At 36.9% G+C, this 23,858-nt stretch overlaps 1 protein-coding gene across 5 annotated transcripts in view; it reads right to left on the bottom strand.

Moving 5' to 3' along the window:
* The window catches only part of MTDH (metadherin), a 57,156-nt gene that overhangs the window by 5,165 nt on the left and 28,133 nt on the right, over positions 1-23,858 (bottom strand). The window contains exons 6-11 of one of the 5 annotated variants that reach the window (XM_047842233.1): positions 22,830-22,916; positions 20,061-20,150; positions 17,735-17,833; positions 11,451-11,575; positions 4,528-4,635; positions 1,552-1,692 (exon numbers count right to left, since the gene is read on the bottom strand). In XM_047842233.1, coding sequence (XP_047698189.1) covers positions 1,552-1,692; positions 4,528-4,635; positions 11,451-11,575; positions 17,735-17,833; positions 20,061-20,150; positions 22,830-22,916 — 650 coding nt within the window. Of the gene's footprint in view, positions 1-1,551; positions 1,693-4,527; positions 4,636-11,450; positions 11,576-17,734; positions 17,834-20,060; positions 20,151-22,679; positions 22,917-23,858 lie in introns of all 5 variants that reach the window. The other 4 variants (XM_047842231.1, XM_047842235.1, XM_047842232.1 and 1 more) reach the window with 4 other exon arrangements.

The following is a 23,858-nucleotide window of genomic DNA, read 5'->3' as shown; positions in this document are numbered from 1 at the left end:
AAACCTACGCATGTACTGAGATTGCAGCCTTTCATCTCAAAAGGGAATTTTCCTCTTAGGGAATTAAAATCCAAACAGGAAGTATGGTTAAGATTTTATTTTAGTACAAGATTGTTACAAATTATTTCTTTTAGTGGTAACACAGGTTCTTTTTTTTTTTTTTTAAAGGATTTTATGTTTTTTTTTTTATCTTTTTTTTTTTTTCAACGTTTTTTATTTATTTTTGGGACAGAGAGAGACAGAGCATGAACGGGGGAGGGGCAGAGAGAGAGAGGGAGACACAGAATCGGAAACAGGCTCCAGGCTCCGAGCCATCAGCCCAGAGCCTGACGCGGACCGCGAGATCGTGACCTGGCTGAAGTCGGACGCTCAACCAACTGCGCCACCCAAGCGCCCCAAGGATTTTATGTTTAAGTAATCTCTATACCTACAACCTTGACATCAAGAGTCACATGCTCTACCAACTGAGCCAGCCAGGCATTCCTGTAACTCAGGTTGTCTAAAGCTGTTTCATTAAATATGTATGTTCCACAAAGGCTGAGATTGTTTTTTTGTTTTTTTTTTAAAGTAGGCTCCATGCCCAATGTGGGGCTTGAACTCACGACCCTGAGAACAAGGGTTGGATGTTCTACTGACTGAGTCACCCAGGTGCCACAAAGGCAGAGATTTTTATATTTTGTTCTTTGATATATATCCTTTGAAATAGCGTGTGGCCCATAGTAGGTTCTCAACAAGTTTTTTGAATGTCTATATAAATGAACCATGAAACTCCAGTATACGATTTCATATATTTGTATATGACTTACCTTATGAGAAATCAGATTAAAATTTTTCTTAAATGTTTGTTTAGTTTTGAGAGAAAGACAGAGCGTGAGCAGGGGAGGGGAAGAGGGAGACACAGAATCCGAAGCAGGCTCAAGGCTCCGAGCTGTCAGCCCAAAGCCCGATGTGGGGCTCGAAGCCATGAACTGCAAGATCATGACCTGAACCGAAGTCGGACACTCAACCGACTAAGCCACCCAGGCACCCAGAGAAACAAGATTTTAAAAAGCTATAATCTTTATGTCACTGGCTTATACCTTTTATAAAATGGTCCTTTCTGACACCTCAAAATTTTCTACCAATAGCACATATTTCAAGAATCTGTCCCCAAAATGTATATAAATGTTCCATTTTGAGAGGTTGGATCACAGTCCTATTATATATTATGCACTGGCTTTTATGGAAATGCAACCAGCTGCATTTTCTCTAGCAATCTATCCCTTGTATGTCTAGATACTTAACAGGAGAAAATACAGTCCAGTGGTTCTGGTCTCACCACTGATAGTTTTGAGACTTGGGACAAGTTATTTAACTTCTCCAACCTCATTTATATAATAGATCTCAGCTTTCTGGAAGGTTGTTTTAAGGGCTAAATTAGTGTCTTTAAAATGCTTAGCACTTTAAAATAGTGGTTAGTAATGCTTAGCACTCAGTACTTCGATAAAATATGAGTTATGGCACAATTTTCAAGTCATCAAAATTTTACTCCTTAAATATTAAAAAACTTACCTGGCTATTTTTGATGAGTGCTTCAGCTGGATCACTAGTGCTTATGGTCTTCAAAGAAAAAGCTTTTTCCTGTTTTGGACGGACTTTAGAGGTATTCACTGGAAGCTCTTCTCTAATCTCTTTTTCTAATTCTTCCGTGTCCTACAGAGAAGAGTAGTCATTAGATGATATGAATCACTTTTTTACTAATTAAAAATCTACTTGGTTGGTGCTATTAATGTCCAAAAGATATTCCAAGAAAATAATTTCATGTCAGTAACTGTCCAAATGGCTTAATACAGCATATAAAAACAATCATTCGGGCACTTGGGTGGCTCAGTCAGTTAAGCATCCCACTCCAGCTCAGGTCGTGACATCACGGTTCACAGGTTCGAGCCCTGAGTTGGGCTCTGTGCCAACAGCTTGGAGCCTGGAGCCTGCTTTGGATTCTGTGTCTCCCTCTCTCAAAAATAAATAAACATTAAAACAATTTTTAAAACAATCATTCAAAGATTTAAAATACACAGGTACATTTGGAACAGTCATCATCCCTGCTTTCTCCAGGGACTTAAATCAACTGTGAATTAAAAAACAATACACTCCCATCTTCAAATGCAAACCATTCTAATTTACTAAACCAATTCAAACAAAATAAACTAGAAATTTTTTCTTTTAAAAAAGCACAGTTAATCAGGTGATACTTGAACTAAGTATACTTTAGAAATAACATTTCCCTTAATGACTTCTTCAAGGAACAAAATATTTGTACCTCAGTGCATTCTGTAGGTAAGTTAGGCTTACCTAGTAGAAAGGACAGTTCAGTTCTGGCCTGCTGCAGTCTGCCTGCGCAACGTCAAGGACAAATCATTTAGTTTCCCTTTAGCTTCCTCAACTATAAAATGAAATGTGCCTAGATAATTTCTAAGGTCCTACCTAAGCTTTAACATTTCTATTCTTAGGCCTTTGGACTTTAAAAAAGTTTCAAAAAACACTTCTACAGCACATTACATGCTTAGATATGTGAAATAAATATAACTTGAATATGTTAAATAGGACCATCGTTGTTAATTGTATTGTTCTTTAGCCAACACATACATATGAACACCTGGCTAGGATGATCTTGAAAGTCTTCTTCCAATACTGATTATTTTATAAAACTTGTTCAGGATGGTAGTTGAGTTTAGACAATAATTCAAAATTTTATTGTGAATTTAAATTGAATGAGTAGCTTTGGGTATGTGTGTACGATTTGCCATCTGTGCAAAATTAACGTGAAGACATCAGTTACTTCCATCCTAAGCTGCACTATAACTAACGGTAAAGAAGCCCGCCAACCACATACCCACAATTAAAAAGAACAAATTCCAAAATGTATTACGGATAGGATGCTATACACTATGTACCTGACACAGAATTTTATGGATAGCTCATTTAATTCTCAAAGCAGCTATGCAGTTAAGTCACGTGTGCAAAGTCAAACAAACAAAAGCAAGCAGTAAGGCAAAACTGAAATGTGAGTACAGATCTGACTCAAAAGCCCGTATACTTACTTCTCACTGTATTTGAAAACAGATCAAACATTTGAAAAAGGAGTATCAGAATACCCAAATAATGTTCACAAATTCATGACCTTTAACCAGTAAACTGAAATTTACAGATTACATCTATCCCACAAAACTTCTTTTAAAAGGAACTCACCTAATCCACAAAATAGAAAAAAACAGGCTAAGTAAAGGCTATCCTAGAAATCACAGAAATCTAAGAAAAGTTTGGCTAAATAGATTTCAGACAGTATCACTAACAAAAGGTAACTGTCAATAACATTTCTCATCAACTAGCTCAGCTAAGAGAAGCACTCCTATTAGGTTTTCATATCCACTGATCTCAGTCACGTTAACTTTACTAGTGAGAAAAAACGAATACTGAAAACAGATTGGGGTCATTTATAACAGGTCACGTTTCCCTCAACAAAAATTACCAAACCCGTAATTCCTTAAAAACCCATGCAGCAACTTTCCCCAAAGAGAACAATAAACAGGAAAATTCTTTGTAGGCTATCTTCCAGAAACTCTGGCTATCTCCTACATTTAAAGGAATAAAAACAATTAGTCACAAGGTTTTAAGTAAGGAACAAGATTTTCTAAGTTGTAAGGTAATGGTGATGGAACTTTCAAAGAGAAACCCATGCAGACTTCTAGTAACCTAAGAACTTTGTTTTCATCTATATTATAACCTAAACATTTTACCCAAATAGGAAAGACCAATGAAGAAGGAAAATGTAGGGGTGACATAAATAGAAAGTTTCTGTTAGAAGCCAAACGAAAAGGGACTAAGTGAAACTGGGTGCAAACGCAGGGTAAGGTTCTGCCCAATTGTTCTAACTGTGCTAAAATTCCTTTTTTAAAATTGTATATGCTTTTTTAAAAAAGTTTATTTATTTTAAGAGAGAGAGAGAGCAGAAGCAGGGGAGAGGCAGAGAGAACGGGAGAGAGAATCCAAGCAGGCTCCGTGCTGTCAGTGCAGAGCCCGACACGGGGCTCGAACTCACAGACTTTGAGATCATGACCTGGGCGAAACCAAAAGCTGGATGCTCAACCAACCAAGCCACCCAGGCGCCCCATAACTGTGTTAAAATTCTAATTTGCTGAATCCCAGTTACTCAAAAGAAGTTTCTGTCTGTGAGCAACACTGCATCTCCTTTTCCATTCCACCCTACTATAAACCAAAATGCATCTAATTTAATTTATTTACCTTGGGTTTACACCTTTGGTATGATTTTTCCCCCCTTTGGTACGATTTTTTCAGAGCAATACAGTTTTACTACGGTAGGATATATAAGATCTTTAAAAGATTCTGTGACTTTTCGAATACTTTGCAAGTAAACCCGAGAGCTCATATTGTGTCTTTTATCTCTACATATACTTTGGATCTGCATGTTCTTTTCACATTTCGGCAGTAGGTGCTTTATGAGTCACATCTGTTGTTTTGATGCCCTACCTGTGCAGGAGAGTTCTCGTCACCTTGCTTCTTCTTTTTCTTTTTTTTCTTTTTAGATTTCCCAGTTGGAAGAGCTCCCTCTCCCTTTTCCTTGTCATCATCTGAAACCTGGTGTTAAAAGCAAAAGTATTAAAGTGAACCAACTGGTTAAGTTTTCATTATTCAGAAATTATGGCATAATCTCATTCATTAGATTCAGTCTTTATCTCGTAAATTCTAAGCAAGAATTAGTAAGGAGTAATAAAATGGATCTAAAATTATGTATTAGAAAAGAACAAAGTAAAGAGAACTTCATTCTCCTATTGTCTACGATAGACCACTTTTTGTTTTTTTTACATCTTTCATCACTCACTGCAAGACAAATTAGAGGGCTGTGCCAACCTTGGTTTTTAAAACTCACTGGATAGGTAATTCTGTTTTGTTTCAGAGTTTAAATGCAGCACTATGTGCAATAAAAATGAATTTGACTCTGCTAAGAGAAAGACAAGCTCCAGAGTAGGAGAAAATATTTGCAAACCACATATCCAACAAAGGATTTGTATCTAAGACTATATAAAGAAAATTCAATAGTAAATACTCCAATTAGAAAATGTGCAAAAAATATGAACAGACATTTCATGAAAGAGGACATACAGATGGCAAAGAAGCACATGGAAAGATGTTCAACATCATCAGCTATCAGGGAAATGCAAATTAAAGCCCAAATGAGTTCACTACATTCCTATCAGAATAGCTAAAATAAAAAACAGTGATGGCAGCAACCGCTGGCAAGGATGGAGAGAAATACGATCACGCATTCATTGTAGGCGGGAACGTAAAGTGATACAGCCACTCTGGAAAATAGTTCGGCAATCTCTTAATATATTAAATATGCAACTACCATACAACCCAGGATTATACTCCTGGACATTTATCCTAGAAAAAGGAACACTTATGTTCACACAAAAGCCTGTACACGAATGCATAATAGCAGCTTTATTCACAACAGTGCCAAGCGAAGAACAATCCTAATGTCCTTCAATAGGAAAACAGTTAAACAACCTGGGGCATATCCAGACTATGACTACTAAGAAGTAAAAGAACCAAGTAATGATACGTAACAATCTGGATGAGTCTCTAGAGAATTATGCTCGGTGAAAAAAACCCCAACAGTACAAAAAGGCTGCATGCTATATTATTCTATTCCTAGAACATTCTTGAAATGACAAAATTATAGAGATGGAAACAGATTACTGGTTGCCAGGGGTTACAAGGGGGTGGTGACAGGAAGGAAGAAAGGGTGGCTATAAAAAAAGGGAAACATGAGGGATCCTTACAGAATGGAAATGTTCTGTATCTTAATTGCATTAATGCCAATATCCTAGTTGTGATACTGTATTATAGTTTTCCAAGATGTTATCACTGGGGGACACTGGGTAAAGAGTACAGAGGATTTCTCTGTATCATTTCTCACAAGTGCTTGTCACTCTACAGTTACCTCAAAATTAAAGATTTAATTTAAAAAATCGATTTTGAGTGGTGCCTGGGTGGCTCAGTCAGTTACGTGTCAGACTTTGGCTCAGGTCATGATCTCCAGATTTGTGAGTTCGAGCCCTACGTTGGGCTTTGCACTGATAGCGTGAAGCCTACTTTGGATTCTCTGCCGTCATCTCTCTCTGCCCTTCCCCTACTAGCGTTCTCGCTCAAAAATGAACATTTAAAAAAATTGAATCTGAGCTGGAATGTCACTGAAAACAACATTCTGCATGATTAAAATAGTGAATTAGAACTGTTAAATTGGTATCCATAAGATCCTTTCAAACATACCATGAAGTTGACTTTTCTATGAAAAAGTGCTTTTTGTGTCTTCTGCACAGATGAAAGCCAAGATTCCTAGCCTACCCTTACAGGACGAGCTGATGGGGTGACTACTATTTGTCTGCTCAGCAGCACAGTCATTAGGATGATTATGGAGGTCTCATGAACCACCAAACAGTTCACAGAAATTACTAGCAAATGGAAAAACAAAACCCTATACAAACTTAGCTAAGAGATTTTCAGTCCAAGTTGGTTGCCAGCTGCGGAGAAACCTCCACAGAAGTTTTCACCACAAGCTCACAGTGATTAAAACACCACGTGCAAAAAAATGCATCCTCTGAAGGATATTCAGGTCCCAAGGACTCTGGGCAGTCTGCTTCTTAGCCAATTAAAATCCAACCATAAAGGAAATATAGTTCCTCATGCCTAAACACTATTTTTGTTTATGGGGGAAAGGCTGAAACCAACTCCATACCATTTTTAACTCCTATGAAAGAACTTTTGACAAATTTATTTTAGACTAATTGAAAGTAAAAGACATTACTGATAAACTTAAAATTCCTTTACACCCCCCTTCCCGATCCCATTCCCACACTACCTCCCCTAGGGGTAAACCATTTACCATGAACTTCTTTCATGTCCATTCCATCAAGTTTTTTATAAATTCAGGTGTGTTTACACACACACAAAATTTACACAAACGGTATCATATTGTATCTTTCTGTAAACCTGTCCTCCATCATTCAGCATGTTTTTTGAGATTTTATTCATGTTGACATTAATGTACCTTATTTCACTGATTTTTAACATCTAATATGCAACTGTACAGACCTATCACATTTTAGTTCTCCATTCCTCAACTGATGGGCATGTAGATGGTGTCCCATTTTTACTAAGAAATATGAAAGATGATCTCTGAATACACTCAAAAAAAGAACTGCTATGATATATGATAGTCTTCATTCCATTCAGTGGTTCTACTCTGTAATTCTGATGATAAGGCACAAGGAAGTTTCAGTTAGAGAAATATATATATATATATATTAAAAAAAATTTTTTTTAATGTTTATTTATTTTTGAGAGTGAGACAGAGTGTGAGTGGGGGAGGAGCAGAGAGAGGGAAACACAGAATCTGAAGCAGGCTCCAGGCTCTGAGCTGTCAGCACAGAGCCCGATGCAGGGCTCGAACTCACGAACCGTGAGATCATGACCTGAGCTGAAGTCAGACACTTATCGACTGAGCCACCCAGGCGCCCCGAGAAATAAATATATATATATATATTTTAAATATTTATTTATTTTTGAGACAGAGAGAGACAGAGCATGAACGGGGGAGGGGCAGAGAGAGAGAGGGAGACACAGAATCGGAAGCAGGCTCCAGGCTCTGAGCCATCAACCCAGAGCCTGACGTGGGGCTCGAACTCAGGGACCGTGAGATCGTGACCTGAGCTGAAGTTGGACGCTCAACCGACTGAGCCACCCAGGTGCCCCCCGAGAAATATATTTTTGATTGTACATTCACTAAACATTCAACAAATATCAGAATGGTTACTATGTGTTAAGGTACTATTACCAGGAAGCTTTTTTCCCTAATAGACTTTATTTTTTACAGCAATTTTAGGTTCACAGCAAAACTGAAGATAGAGATTTCCATATACTCCCCCACCTCACATGCACAGCCCCCCACTATCAATACTCCCCCCCCCCCCCCCCCCAGAGTGGTACATCTGTTACAATAGAGGAGCCTACACTGCCTTATCATTACTCAAAGCCCCTACAGGTTACCTTCGGGTTCACTCTTGGTGTTACACATTCTACTGGTTTGGAAAAAATGTATTATGACATGAATTCACCATTACAGTGTCATACAGAGTAGTTTTACTGCCCTAAAAACCTTCCGTGCTCTGCCCATTCATCCCTTTCTCCCTCTAACCCCCTCAACTTTCATATTACCTGTTAACTGTCGCCCTCTACATTTATTTACACACTTAGTAATAAATCCCATTACTACCTCTTCCTTTCTCTGGTCTCTAAAGATCAGAGGTACTACCATCCTATCAAAGGCCAACCCACAATCCACTCATGCCTAAGGTTCCCCCACGTCTACTGCCAGGATCTTACTCTATTAGCCAAATCTCTTATTTATGTGTAACTTTTACTTTGTTCTAGACCCTTTCTCTTTGCATCTACAGTAAAGCAAGGGCTGACAAACCACAAATCTAGCCCAATGCCAGTTTTTGTAAATAAAGTTCATTTCCAAATTGTCTGTGGTTGCTTTTACACTGCTGTATGAACCTTTAATAAAAAGTTTACCAACCCCTGCACTAAAATCTCTCTTATCATGAAAGCACAAACAACCTCCAACAAAACCCTTCCTGGTACTAGAGTTTCACTGTCATCCACTACCTCTCCTCCATTCCTATCCTTACTTACTTTTTAAAAAAACACATTAAAAAAGCATACTGTTTTCTAACCCTCATTTACTCAACTTACTGCAATATGGTTACTATTCTAAGATTTCTAATGAGACTGGTCTTTTATTTTTTTTTTTTTTTAAATTTTTTTTTCAATGTTTATTTATTTTTGGGACAGAGAGAGACAGAGCATGAACGGGGGAGGGGCAGAGAGAGAGGGAGACACAGAATCGGAAACAGGCTCCAGGCTCCGAGCCATCAGCCCTGAGCCTGACGCGGGGCTCGAACTCACGGACCGCGAGATCGTGACCTGGCTGAAGTCGGACGCTTAACCGACTGCGCCACCCAGGCGCCCCTGGTCTTTTATTTTTAATGTTTATTTTTGACAGAGAGAGACACACACAGAGTGTGAGCTGGGGAGGGGGAGAGACAGAATCTGAAGCAGGCTCCAGGATCTGAGCTGTTAGCACAGAGACTGGCGCGGGGCTTGAACCCACGAACTCTGTGATCGTGACCTGAGCTGAAGTTGGATGCTCAACCAACTGAGGCCACCCAGGCGCTCCTCTAATGAAACTGCTCTTAATTACCAGACAGCAAATGCTTCAGCCTCTTGTGACCCAGAACTCTCTTCTCTCAGTCTCTTTCATGCACTTTTGTTTCTTCTTAAAAGTTGGAGGAGTTTCCCTTTCCCAGATTCCTATTCATCCCACTGCGCTTTTCAGATCTACAGACTTTTCCTAGATATTTCATGCACCCTCAAAATGTTTAACAACCATATGCTTATAACTTCCAAACACAGACCTTCTCCCTAAACTTTAACCTGGTATAAAACCAACTTCTCTTAGGCATTTCTACAAAACACTTTGTATTTAACATAGTCCAAATGGAACCAACCATCTTTTCCCCCAGTCAACTAGCTTTTGCTCCCGTATCTTCTCTGTTGGGAACACTACTTCCACCTTCCTTCCCAGTTACCCAACCTAAAATCCTGGAAGTCTTTCGATGACTCTTTCTCCATTCAATTATAATCACATGTCCTGTGGATTTTATTTCAATCAATCAGTCTATTTCTTTATTAAGTAGGCTCCATGCTCAGTGTGGAGCCCAATGTAGGGCTTGAACTCACAACTCTGAGATCATGACTTGAGCTGAGATCAAGAGTTAGATGCTTTCACTGACTGAACCACCCAGGCACCCCTATTTCAATTTATTATTTTAAGTCTGCCCTGTATTCTGTATGCCATTCTTTTTTTAAAGATTTTATTTTTTTAAGTAATCTCTACACCCAACATGGGGTCTGAACCTACAACCCTGAGATCAAGAGCCGCGAGCTCCAATGACTGAGCCAATGGGACCCCTCTGTGTACCATTCTTACCATTACTGTCCCGGACTAACTAACCAACCTCTAACCTGGCCTTCCTACCTTTATTCACATATGCCTCTACTCCTTTTTTTCTACACAGGCTGCCAGTAGAATCCTTCCATCTTAAAATCCCTCCAGTATTTATAGCATAAAATCTAGGTTTTTAAATGACGTTCAAGAAATTTTAGCATCTGGTCCATGCCTCTCTTCTCCAGTTTAATTTCTGACCACTCTTTGTTTCACATTCTGCTTTCACCTCCAGGATGCTTTTGCTAAAACTTCCAAGTGCTTCTGTAATACCTGGCACAAACTGTAACATTACGTTCACCCGCTGATATGCCTGTCTTCTTCCTCTCCTCCCTAACTAGACTGTAGGCTCTTTGAAGGCAGTAACTGTGTTTATCTTGTTCCTCCACTAGCACAATACCTGACTCGTGGCAGATGTTTAATTAGTAATTTGTTGAATGATCCTATTACCTTCAGAGCCTCTGGACTTTCCAACCTTATTCCTACAACCAACCAGTTGCAAAGTTTGATCAGTAGCTTTAGGACTTGTAAATTACTTCCATTTATTTTTCAAAGCTCTCAGTTTAGTTAATTATCTCCTACCCAATTCATGTAATTGCCTCTTTAACACTTACCCCAAAATAGTACAAAATAGCTTCCCAAGCTGCTTCTCTTTCTCCTGTATCCAGCCTAACTTTCCTAACCCTAGTGATGGTTAGGTTATCCCTAGTTTAAAAGCTGTCAGTAGGTTCTAATCACTTATAGAATTTCATAAAAATGTGGCAAGGTATGTATCATTCATTTATTTACTGAGTGCCAAGCATGTTGCTAGAGCTACAAAAATAAAAACTTCATGGTTCCTTTCTTTAAGGAATATGGCCTACAAGGGGAAGATCCTGTCATTAATGGATTCCACACACATGTAATGTTTACCTCTCCACTAAACTGTTCACCTATCTTCCCACCTTGACACCTTTTTCGTGGTGTTCTCGTCATGAGCCTTCCTTACTCTTTCATTGCAAACCGTTCTGTTCTTCTCTAAACACACTTAGTTGCTGTTATAATATATCAACTATTATAGTAATTCTGATAAAAGAACTGTGTTTTCTTATCAGTGCCTAATAGTGCTTTCCACATATTAGAATCCTCAATAATTTGTGGAAAGAAAAAACAGTGATATAGAGAAGGCATGCAGGCACAATGATTAAAGCAAGTATGATCAGAATGGCTCAGAAGCAATTCTACCACTGGATGTGTTTATGATACAGAATGTACCCTCCAGTAATTCTAACATAGTTGGGTGCACAGAGAAATAGACATACCCGCCAATGCCTTTACTCACTTTTTGATCATCAGGAATTGGTTCCTGGGACTTTAGAAGTGAAGCTCTTTCTTCATCTACCCAATTTCCCCACTCTTCTGCTGGAGCATTCCAATCAGAGCTGGGATCAGCAGAAGACAGACCATCTAAAATTTAACAGTGCGAATTAGGTATCTATCATTTCTGCCAAAAAACTAAAATGCAAAAACTAAAGTTCCTTATGTTGAACTAAGTTGTAACTATAAACTATTGTTCTTCCTTCTTTCTCCCAAGCATATTTTAAGAGCTAGAAGAGAACCCAGTAACATGATGGTAAAAACCTTTGTCAAACTTCTGCTAGGCACATCATATGGCTAATTAAATGGAATTTCTAAAAAATCCCAGAAAACTTCAGAATTACTCGTTTAATTCCACTCCCCCTAATTCCTTTGTTACCTATCTCCTAATTTTGCTCTCTTTTCACTGTTTAGGTCTAACTTGGTTTGGGACTTGGTCATTACAGTTTTGTAATTGATTTATTTTCTAGGGTACGGAAGTAACCAATCTTTAACAGCAGTGCCAAAATTATACTCCCACCTGTCCTTTTACATCATGTCTCCTGCCCTTTAGCAGCTTTTCAAGACTACATTCCTCTTGAAATTCACCAAGTCATGACAGAATATTTAATGTCTTCTTTCCTCTTTTTTTAAAAAAAATAATTACTTTATGACTTTTAATGGCTACAACCTCTTCCTCCTTTAATACTTAATAACTTGTACCTTCTTACATTTTCCAGATTATTCAATACTACTTTTATTATTTCAAAATAGGCCAAGTCACTTTCAGGGTTTCTATCGTCTATTCTTAAGAATAAATTTTTATTCTAGACTCCTAGATTCCTTTCTTTCACTCCAGAGAATTTTACTTCCTTGCTTATTCTAAAAAGGGAAAAACAATCTTTGGCTTTATCCTGGTTAAGTAGCTCTCAAAGTCAATTCTTGCCCCTCTCCCTGGATTTCATAAATGCTTCCACATCTACTTCTGCAATGACTACTTATAGCCAGGTTTCATTCCCAGTGGTTTAAGATGATAGATATTAAGCTTTATTTCTAAATGGTTAACTAGTCATTCTATAATTGCTCCAATGAAAAATCCAATCTTTTCCCATTAATGTCAAATGCTACTTTTATTAACTAGTAAGTTTTTTCATATACACTTCAGTCTGTTTCTAGAATTTCTACCCTATTTCACTGATATATTCCTGGAATGGTGCCATATATAATTCTGTAATACCTGTTAGTAACTAGAATGACAAATCTGCCTGCATTCTTATTTTCTCTGCTATTCTTATTTTTTCATGTGAACTCCATTATTTTTGTTTAAAGGGGAGGTATTATGATACCACATGAAGGCTTTAAAACCAATGTTTTAGAAGAATATAATAATCTGGGAAAATGCTCAAAGTAAAAACAAAAAAAGACAAAACTGTAAAACAGGATACCAAATTTATATGAAGAAGAGAATAAAGAAAATAATACATTAACAACAGATATATCTTGTCACTGGAATTACAGGAATTTCACCTTATTAAGCACTTACTATGTACTAGAACTTGAGCTGGGCAGGTACTAGAGATAGAAAAATGAGAACAATATACTTCCTCCCCACATGGAGTTCCTGGTCTTATCTATTTAGAGGTGAAAATAGGTAAGCACAAGAGACAATTAAGTACAGAAAGAAAGATTCTATCATGGGGGTGTGGAGAGGGAGAAAAGGGCTCAAGCAGTAGAGGATGGAGACTGAAAACATAAGAATTTATAGTCTAGCAGAAGAAAAACATGGAACAATTGATTACAAGTATGAAGTATATTACAATAAAGGAAGATCCTTCTTAAATTTACTACCAGGAGCAGGTATCCGGAGGCAGTATTACATAGTAGTAACATAGGGGTTAAGAGCATGGACCTTAGAGTCAAACAGATTCACATCTGAATATTGGTCTGCCCCTACCACTTAACAACTATGTGATTTGGGTCAGATTTCATAATCTTAATGGGCTATATACTAACTTCATAGGAGTGCTGAGAAGATTATAGTAGATACATTTAAAGTAGTACACAGCAATGCAGTAAATGCTCAATAAATGGTAGGTGTAGTGTTTATGTATCACTGATGACATAACAATAGAAAGTCAGTTTCTAAGCTATCGGGCATAGACAACTAAAAATGTATTTCTTACGATCCTGATAAATCTCTCAATAAGATACACTGGTATGTCTTAATGTGGAAATCATTTTTATAAACATAGATGTCGAACCAATTGCTCATCTTACATTAAGCATTCATTAGCAACACTGTTAAGAGATTTGAATGTCACAGATTTTGCTTAAATCTCACAAATAAGAAATGCAGATCTGGAAAATTTCTCTTAAGCTAGTCTCTAAGGCCTCTTGTCAGAAAGGAAACTTTATTTTCTTTTAAAAGAAAAAAAGTCTAGACACATGAGTGGGCAACATAGTAACATATAAACAAACTATTTTCTTAATAAATATGGTGGTGGGAGGAGATAAGGGGTAAAAATCTCGTAAAGTATTTAGTAACATTATTTTTTTAAAGGCTTACATAACCAGAAAGTCTGGGGAATGAATGTAGCCTATGATTTAACTTCTTAAAGAACATTAACAGCAGCACAAATCTCTACTGGCTTTATAAAGCTTTCTGTTGATTGTTCCAAGTTTACTGATTTTAGATTAGGTTTTTTTTTTTTTAATATTAACTGGAATAAATAAAACTACTATATAAAACAACAGATAACCTAAACATAAAAGCTGTCACCAGAAGACTTCTCAACACATAATTCTTTTTTATTTTTTAATGTTTATTTATATTTGAGAGAGAGAGAGCATGAGCAGGGGAGGGGCAGAGAGAGAGAGTGGGAGACACAGAATCTTAAGCATGCCCCAGGCTCTGAGCTATCAGCACAGAGCATGACATGGGGCTCGAACTCACAAGCTGTGAGATCATGACCTGAGCTGACACTGGACGCTCAACTGACTGAGCCACCCAGGCGCTCTCTCAACACATAATTCTTAAGAGTCATGAGCCCTAATATGCTAATAAAATTTCTTTCCCTTAAGGAAACGATGTAGTATGGTTTCATTCATTGTATAGTTTTTTCCATTTATAATAGAGTAACTTCTCATTTCTCAAAAGTCTCCCACAGTTTGCCAGTATCTTTTCAAAGGGCCCTATTAGTGTCCTTTCAAAATGGTAAAGAATTTATCTATTTAATTTGTGTGAAAAATGTTTTAAGTTTAAGCATCTCATAACTAATCTCTATTTTACCTCAGTAAAAAAACAGCTGTCAGCTGTTTCTGACCAGAACTTACTTTAGTACTGACTTTAATAAAACAACTATGTTAGAAAGACGTTTTCTAGTGTTCAGACAATACTAACTAGCCCCACTGCATAGACTAATTTTGCCCCAAGAAGAGTATCAGCAGCACCATAGCACTTATTATTTACTGAATATTCAGGCAGTGTTCTAAATGCTATATATGTACTTTATCATTTAATTCTCTCAACTGTGGGAGAAGAGCTACTCTTTTTACAGATGAGGAAACCGAAGCACAGAATGACTATGCACCTGTGTAAGAGCAAACCCAGGAAGTCTGTCCTTGAAGCTCATGCTCTTAACCTCTTTATATGCTGCAGCAAATTCATTCATACTCTGATGTGAATTCATAATCTGACTTTTTACAGGGGTTATGATGATGGCTGTTCCTTTACGATCAATTACAAGATTATCAGTCTTTAAAAAAATGTTATCTTCTGTACTATAGCATCTTAACTTTATACTCAAGTGTTGCCTTCTTGTCAGATGAGGTCAATGCCTCAAACAAGAAGGTCAACGTATTAATCACATCACATTGTTAAATGGAGAGCTAGTGTGTGTGTGTATACATACACATATACACACATATATACATACTTTGTGGATTAGTAATCTCAAATATTAAATCATGCATTTTATAAATTTAGAAGGAATACTTCAGTTCCCTGAATACCAAAATCAGCCACATTAAAGATAACAAAAAATAAAATTCAGAGAAAATGAGGTTGGTTAAAGAGTAACTCGGGACTTAAAAGACTGATGGGGCGCCTGGGTGGCTCAGTCGGTTCAGGGCCCGACTTCGGCTCAGGTCATGATTTCGCGGTCCGTGAGTTCAAGCCCCACGTCAGGCTCTGTGCTGACAGCTCAGAGCCTGGAGCCTGTTTCAGATTCTCCCTCTCTCTCTCTGACCCTCCCCTGTTCATGCTCTGTCTCTGTCTCAAAAATAAATGTTAGAAAAAAAAAAAGAAATTAAAAAAAAAAAAAAAAAAAGACTGCCAACAGCCTAACAAATGAGACAGTGTGGAAAGATGGACGGTGTTTGATACTCTTTACTTTCAACAGAGTTCCGTGGATACACACTTTTTCTTCAGTCTTTTATTTTAGCAGTCTATGGTGTTTTTCATGTTACAAGAATTCTAAAACAGATAAAAGTGGAGTCATTCTGTCCCAGTAGGGAAGCCCAGAACCCGGAAGGCTCAGTTTTCCTCAGCTTCAGCCCAGAGCTGCCCAGATTCTTCACTACTATTCTCCTACAATCATTCCTATAAACACTCTTCACTCCTATTCTGTACCTAGCTGAGCATTCTTCTCCATAATTTACAAAAAGCTTTCACGTGCATTTATTACCACATTAAAACCTCACAACAATCTACAGAAGTAGTATGCAAGATTATTTGTTCCATTTTACAGTTCAATTAATCTAGATTCCAAGGTAAGTCTGAGCCACAAGTATTACATTTTAAAGTGAGGACCAGAACTAGGAAATACCTTCTAAACTAGTATGCCAACCCCACATCCCTAGTCTTTAGCCAGGAGCTCAAGACTTTTCACTGCCTAACCTACCTTTCCAAACTCACTTCCCTTGATCTGTAAGAACTGTGCTTCAGCTCATCTACAAAGACTAAGTAATCTATGGGCTAATTTTTGTATTGTGTTGCAAGTTTTTTAATTAAAATAAATTTTTTTTTTAATATTTATTTATTCTTGAAAGAGAGACACAGTGTGAGTGGGAGAGAGGCAGAGAGAAACAGAATCGGAAGCAGGCTCCGGGCTCTGGAGCTGTCAGCACAGAGTCTCACGTGGGGCTCGAACTCCTGAACCGGGAGATCATGACCTGAGCTGAAGTTGGATGCTTAACTGACAAAGCCACCCAAGCGTCCCACTGTGTTGCAAATTTTACCTTAGAGATTACAACCATCCCTAAGGCTGTACCATATGGTGGGTAAGAGCTTGAACTCTGGAGCCAGACTACCACCTCCTGCACTTAACTGTGTGACCTAGGTTAGATAACTTTTCTTTGCCTCAGTTTCTTCATCTGGAAAATGTGGGGGAAAAAAACACCTACTTGGTAGAACTGTTATAAGCATTCAACAAAACATACAAAACTTCCGTGAGGGCCTGGCACATAGTCAAGGGTTTGCATTTCTTATCATCCCTACTACTGAACACCCGCATGTAAAGCACTGCACTAACTACTGAGGATGGAAGAGTAATTGAGAGTTCCCATTTCTAGTGGGTTTGTTTCATTTCATTCGTTCAACTCAAAGAAACCATAATCTCAAAAAATTTTTTTTTTCTCACACTGGCCACATGGTGGAAAAGTCCACAAAGTAACATAAAAGTGCTAAATAAACAGTAGAAAAGGATGTGCTGTAAAATTTTTGAGGAAGGAGTATATTCTGAGGTTTGAGGTGCTGGGGGGAAAAAAATCTCGGATTTTTTTAAAAATGAAGGTGGTATAAGTTTTCTGAACGTAAAAACTGTATTTTTTTCCCCTTCCTCTTTTTTATTTAGAACTCTTGCCTTTAACCTTCCACTGGGAATCAGGCTAAGAAAACAGTTTTCTAATACAAAACTTGCATACCTCACAAACTAAAAGCCATTCCTGCATGTTATATTCACTCTATTATGCTAAAACTAAGAAACAGAACATTCATTTAAAACAAAAAATAGAAAAAAAACAGAAAAACTATAAAGCAACTATAAGAAAGTCATGTTTAAATACTGCCTCAATTACAGAAAGTGAATTTAAATTCTACAGTTATTGAGTAATTAGCTTATAAGTAGTACACATTTGGTATTATATTACTATGACCTAAGGGGTGAAAATTAGGATTAAAATTAAAACCTAAAAGCATGAATTTAGGGTGCTAGGAAGAAAATTCTAAAAAACAAAAACAAAAGCAAAAGCATAATTTTTAAAAGGACATACTTAACCCAGACCATTCATCATCGATATAGGGTTGATTACGGCTAGCATCCCACTGATAATCAGAAGTGGTAGAATGAGAAACTGGCTCAGCAGTAGACCCTTAAATGAAAACGAATGCAATAAAATTAAAAATGGAATTTTCTAGTGATGTTTCATAACAATAGTTCTATACTTTGCATACGGAAACTAAATTATTTTTTACTTCCCCTAAAAGGAAAAATTCAGACATTAGAAAGAGTTAAGATAAGTAAAAGTAGAATTGAGGGTAATTTCAGATTAAGCATGATAATCACTTGATCTAATTCACGGATTAGAACTACATTTTGTCCCTAGTTTTTGTCTTTATAATACGTATTTTGTCTTTTATAATACGTATTTCAAACTGAGTATCTACAAATTTCAAAAAAATCCAAAAAAAGTTCTTTTATTTTTGTTCTCAATGAAAAATAATAAAGCACAAAAGAAATCCTGAATGTTTCAAGGGTACACACCTATATCCTGAGAGCCCCGAGGGAGAGAACTAGAAAATGTCTGGGTTTGCTAGAACCTTATGCCTAAGGAAAAGTTAAAGACCTAGATGATTACCTAGAGAGGTGAGGCAGAGAGAAGTCAGAGACAGGAGAGTTGTGCTGATGGTCGAGAGACCATGGTAAGTTCAGGTGTGTTTAAAGAGAAGCATCTACCTTCGTCTGAATTTCTTCTGGTTTCATTTTTTTGGGAGGAAGGAGAAAATGGGGTCACAGAGTCCTTACAATCTGATGAAAGCTCTGATGGACTACTGCCCGGAACATAACACAAAATTTTGCATATAATTTTGGGGGCTCAGAAACTCATGGATGCCAGGTGAAAAGCCCTTGTTCTATAGCCATAAATTCGTTATCTATCAGGGATATCTATACCCCAGACTTTCTCAATCAGAATTTCCATATGTACTGGAAAGCTTGGGAGACTCTGATACTCCCTTAGGACTCAGAGCCACTGACAGAAAGAAATGCTTAAGAAAACCTGTTAGTGTAAAAGACTTGCATACAATCATGTCCTCTTGTGAAAGTCCTTCCTAACTTACACATTTCACTTGGTTATAGATTATCTTAGCAGCCTTCCTCTAACTTACCAGCCCATAACTCTTAATATAATGGCTTGATATATAGTCAAAGTTACATACTTTTTAATATAAATTTTGACAAGTAGAATAGCCCTATAAATCCATATATAATTAGCATATTAACTGCTTACTAAAGTAAGCACTAAAGTAACACCATTGCTATTTTTTTAGCCGCCAATGCTGCTTTCTCTGAATATATGAAGAGAATAGCATCTGCATTGCACCAAGTCATCAAATGAAAGAGGCAATTAATTTGTATCTCTGGAACTGAAATGCATTCTATGAGACCAGAGGTTGGTAAACTATGACCCATGGGCCAAAGGTAAACTCACTTTTTTGTGTGGCCCATGAGCCAAAACCAGTTTTTATATTTACAAATGGCTGGGAAAAAAAATCAAAATAATATTTCAAAATCAGACAGTCATCTGTTTATGCATCCTCTCCGGCTGCCTTCCTGCTACAATGTCGAATTAAGTAGTTCCACAGAGACAGTATGGCCCACAAAGCCTAAAATATTATTGTGCCCTTTATGGAAAAAAACCTACGAACGGCTATTCTAGTGACTCCAGACACTGTGGAGCTACATAATTAGTACACTGGGTCCATGAAGTCTGACGTGAACCAAATGCTACAAACTAAACACCTCCCATATTTATGTAGTATTTGTTAAGTACATATGACTTCTACATGATTAATAACAGGCATATTCACTTAAGTACTGCTGAATTGATAATAGTTTATTAGTAATACTGTATTTTCTACATCAACAGATACTCTAAGTAGAGTTCTTATGTGAGGTTCTACATAAGCTGAAAGGCTTAGCTATAAAATTCACGATGAATAAAATAGATAAAAGGGCAAACAGAAATAAAAGGCAAACTGCAAGTAGAAGCATGGCAGAAATACGCTAGTAACAGAAAAGTATCGTGACCCTAAAGGGAAGGAAGGCCTTCTATTTGTGTTCCTGTCCGTGTGCCAAGGCACTTTCAGTTATGTTAGGTCACAGAATCTTCCTATCTCCACTACAGAAAGGAACCACTTGCAGAAAAAAATTTAGGTCTTTCTTTCTCCCCCTTTTGTTAAGGCCTCTGCTATTTTATATATCTATTACTTATGTTGATAGCAGCACTTGACTTTGGGTTATTTTCCAAATAGCAAGAGCTAAAATGAATTTAAACAGAAATTTTTTTGTTAACTAAATGAAAGACTGTTTTCACATACCAGAAACAGCAGAGTTAAGTGTGAGAGATGCAAAAGAAGCAGAATTCTGTTCAGAGGTATTCATTCCCCTATCCACACTAGACCAAGCAGCTGTTAAAATAAAGAACGTCACTTGGAACCTTCAATTTGCAAAAGAAAAGTTGAAAGATATGTACAGATTTAAACTACGATAACAATCTTAAAGATAACCTTAGTAATTAGGACCACAATATAGCAATAGCTACCATTTACTAAATGTCTATTATATTTGCCAAACTTCGTATCAACCACTTCTAATCCTTAGGGTAACCCTGCTAGGCAAAATTTCAGAGTAGTTAAGTGACTTGCTGATAGCCAGAAAACAGCTGAGCCATAACTGAAACTTAAGCTGATTTCCAAAGCCTATGTATGCCTTTCTCCACTTTAGCCAGCTACCTTATTATTTAACTTTGGGTCAGGCACTGTTCTTGGTACTTGACATTCATTATAGCCAATCCTCACAACTACTTAAATATGAGGTTCATACAAGTTAAAGAACTAACCTAATTTCCATAAAAATCAGTATGTGGGAGAATGGGATTCACACCAAATAGGTCTGTCTGAACTAGTCCACACTCATTCCACTATACTGTAGTATTTCCTTAACATTTTCAAGATATTTCTTACCTATAAATGAGTATTTTAAGGCACATACACTTCCTTGAGGCCAGTCACAACAGTCTCTTCTTAGTAACTCACTACAAACCCAATTTAATATAGTTCCCTCTCAATTTCAACAAAGGTCCCAAGCCATCTAGGTGGGAACTCTAATCTGCTGCTTAATTTTATCTGTAGCAACATTAAGTACCATCGAATTTATGTCCTAATTATGAAAATGCTACATAGCTTTTATAAGTAAATTGCAAATATCTGGTAAGGCCATGGTTTTTAACATTACTCAATAAAACTACCATCTTTTGCTAAATATGAAAGGATGCTTTACAGCATCGACATTTATGCTTTCTTCATTGTTGAAATGAGGCTGGGAATTTAGGGAATGACTTCTTCCAAACAAATTTTGATATTTCTACACAATTCCTGGACATCGTACAGGAGAAAGGAAGAATGAGCTTGAGAAAAATTATCAGTAAACGATCTAAAGTTTGTTTCTTGGGGACATTAGTCAACCGGAGTCTTTCTAGACTGATGGAAACTGATGGAAAAGTAATGTAGGAAGAAACAGGTCTTTTTTCCTATTTAAACACTAAAAACTCTAGTGTCTACTGCTCTCCCAAATATAAGAAATAAAACTAACAAAAGTATCTGCAACAAGCACAACAGAAAAGAGTGTATGTTTAATGCACAAGGAATACAACTTGATAAAAAAAAAAAAAAAAAAACAATAAGAGGCCATTAGACAAATGGGCAAAGAACACAGACAATTCATAAAAGAAATAGAAATGATCAAGAAAGTTGTAAAAAAATATGCAACCTCATTAGTGATCTTAAAAAGTTAACCGAACAATTTATGTATTTTTTGTTTATCAAGTTAGAAAATATTTTTAAAAATAAGAATACCCAATCTTGGTCAGCACATAATAAATGGCACTCTTACCAACGCTGACAGTATAAACCAAAGCTATCCTCTTAGAAAATACTTTGATAATATGTCATAGAGCACTGTACACATACTCCCTTTAACCCAATAACATCACTCCCAAGAATCTATCCTAAAGAAATAACCCAAAAACAAATATATTCAATGCAATGTCATTTACATGGTTAAAAAAGGGAAAAAATTCTCTTGATAATATGGGAATAGAAAAATGATTTATATGCTATGCTTACATAATGTATTATAGGGACTTTAAATAAAAATGCTTACAAAAAGGAAAATGTTTATATTACAATATTAAGTGTGTTTGTGGGGACATAAAAATGAATATCCAATTTGGATTACGTAAAATACTGTACACAGGAAAAAAAAAAAAGACCATTAAATTAAAGAAATATAAAAAAACAGTGGTTGCCATTGTGCGGTGTGGTAACAGTGGGTTTTTCCTTTTCTTTTTACAGTTTTCCATATAAAACATGGATTTCTTTTCCATAACACACACACACACACACACACACACACATATACACATTGGAATTATGCTGCTTTATATTTGATGACTTTCAACAAGAATAAGCTTCTCAACTACTGGTCTTTATCTTTAAAATCAAGGGGAAAAATTATAAATAGGCATTTTGCAGACTATAAAATAGTATAAAAATGAATACTGTAAACTACTTCTATTTACCATTTTCATTTACACTCAACAGCAGACTGTTGAAATTAATCAAAAAGTCTGCTCACACATCACACTTATCACTAAACACATATAATTACAGTCCTTAGCTACGCTGGCAATCAAATGTGATGAAAGCACATGAGAACATGAGGGAGAGAGCAAAAAATACATTTGCTATTAGTTACTTTTTAGTTCCCACTTTGCTCCATGTAAAAAGGATATGAGATGTGTTAATTATTACTATTATTTCTGTATGGCTTTACGAATTTTTCTACTCATGGAATTTTTTTTTCCATTCCTGGAAAATTCAAAATGTACCAGAAATAAGCAATTTTAAATAAACTTAAAATGTTCTCACACTTCTTACCAATGCCAGAAAATATTGAACGGTCACTCCAACTCCTTCCCCAGTCTTTTCCATTTGCATTAGCATCTCCAGTGTCTTGACCCCAAGCAGATGGCTCATTTTTCCTCTTGCCTGCAGAAGCAGGTGAAACAGAGTTCCACTTCTCCTCACCTGCACTGATCTGTGAGGAGAGTTTTACAGACTTCTCATTCCAGCCTCCTCCATTTACAGTGAGGTTTTCGTTCATTCCTGAAGAAACTTAAAGAAAAGGAAAGAAGATTAAAAACTGATATGTGACTCCTTATTAAAACTGGGATATTATTAAATTTCTGTGATTGCTTGGTTTATATTTATCACTCATTTTCTCCCCTACTGTCTTCTAAATAGCTTGAGCTTCAAAGATAAAAATGAAGACTTTTAAAGGGGACATGACCACCACGGATGACTTTTAGTTTAAAAACTAAGAGGAGGCTTCAACTTTATATATTAATAATGTTTTCAACAGCAGAATGACTTGCTCAAAGAAAGTATAAAAGAGCAAACAGGGAAACAACACATATTCTGGTATACTCGGTATACTCACCCACTAAAAATATGAAGATTTCTCCTTAGTTATTATGTTCTTTCTTTAAATGTTTACACACACACACACACACACACACACACACACACACACAATGTATAAGGCAGTGATTCTAAAACCTGGCTGCACATTAAAATCAATTGAAAATTTTCTTAAAAGTAGACAATGGAGCCTCAACCCAGACTAATTAAAATCAGAATCTTGAGGGGTGCGTGCCTGGTTGGCTCAGGTCAGTGAAAAATGTGACTCTTAATCTTGAGGTTGTAAGTTTGAGCCCCACGTTTGGCATAGAGATTACTTAAGAAAATAAAAAAAATCAGGGGCACCTGGGTGACTCAGTCGGTTGGGCATCCAACTTCGGCTCAGATCATGATCTCCTGGTTTGTGGGTTCGAGCCCTGCGTCAGGCTCTGTGTCACAGCTCAGAGCCTGGAGCCTGCTTCGGGTTCTGTGTCTCCCTCTCTCTCTGCCCCTCCCTCACTCATGCTCTGTCTCACTCTCTCTCTCTCAATAATATAGTAAACGTTAAAAAAAAATTTTTTTTTAAAAGAAAAAAAAATCAAATCAAACCAGAAGCTCTATGGGTTGAGCCCAGGAATCAGTATGTATGTGTGTATA

This window comes from Prionailurus viverrinus, chromosome F2 (assembly GCF_022837055.1).
Source record: "Prionailurus viverrinus isolate Anna chromosome F2, UM_Priviv_1.0, whole genome shotgun sequence".
Classification (NCBI taxonomy): domain Eukaryota; kingdom Metazoa; phylum Chordata; class Mammalia; order Carnivora; family Felidae; genus Prionailurus; species Prionailurus viverrinus.
Note: the sequence above shows the minus strand (reverse complement) of the source record. Positions and strands in the feature narration are given on the sequence as shown.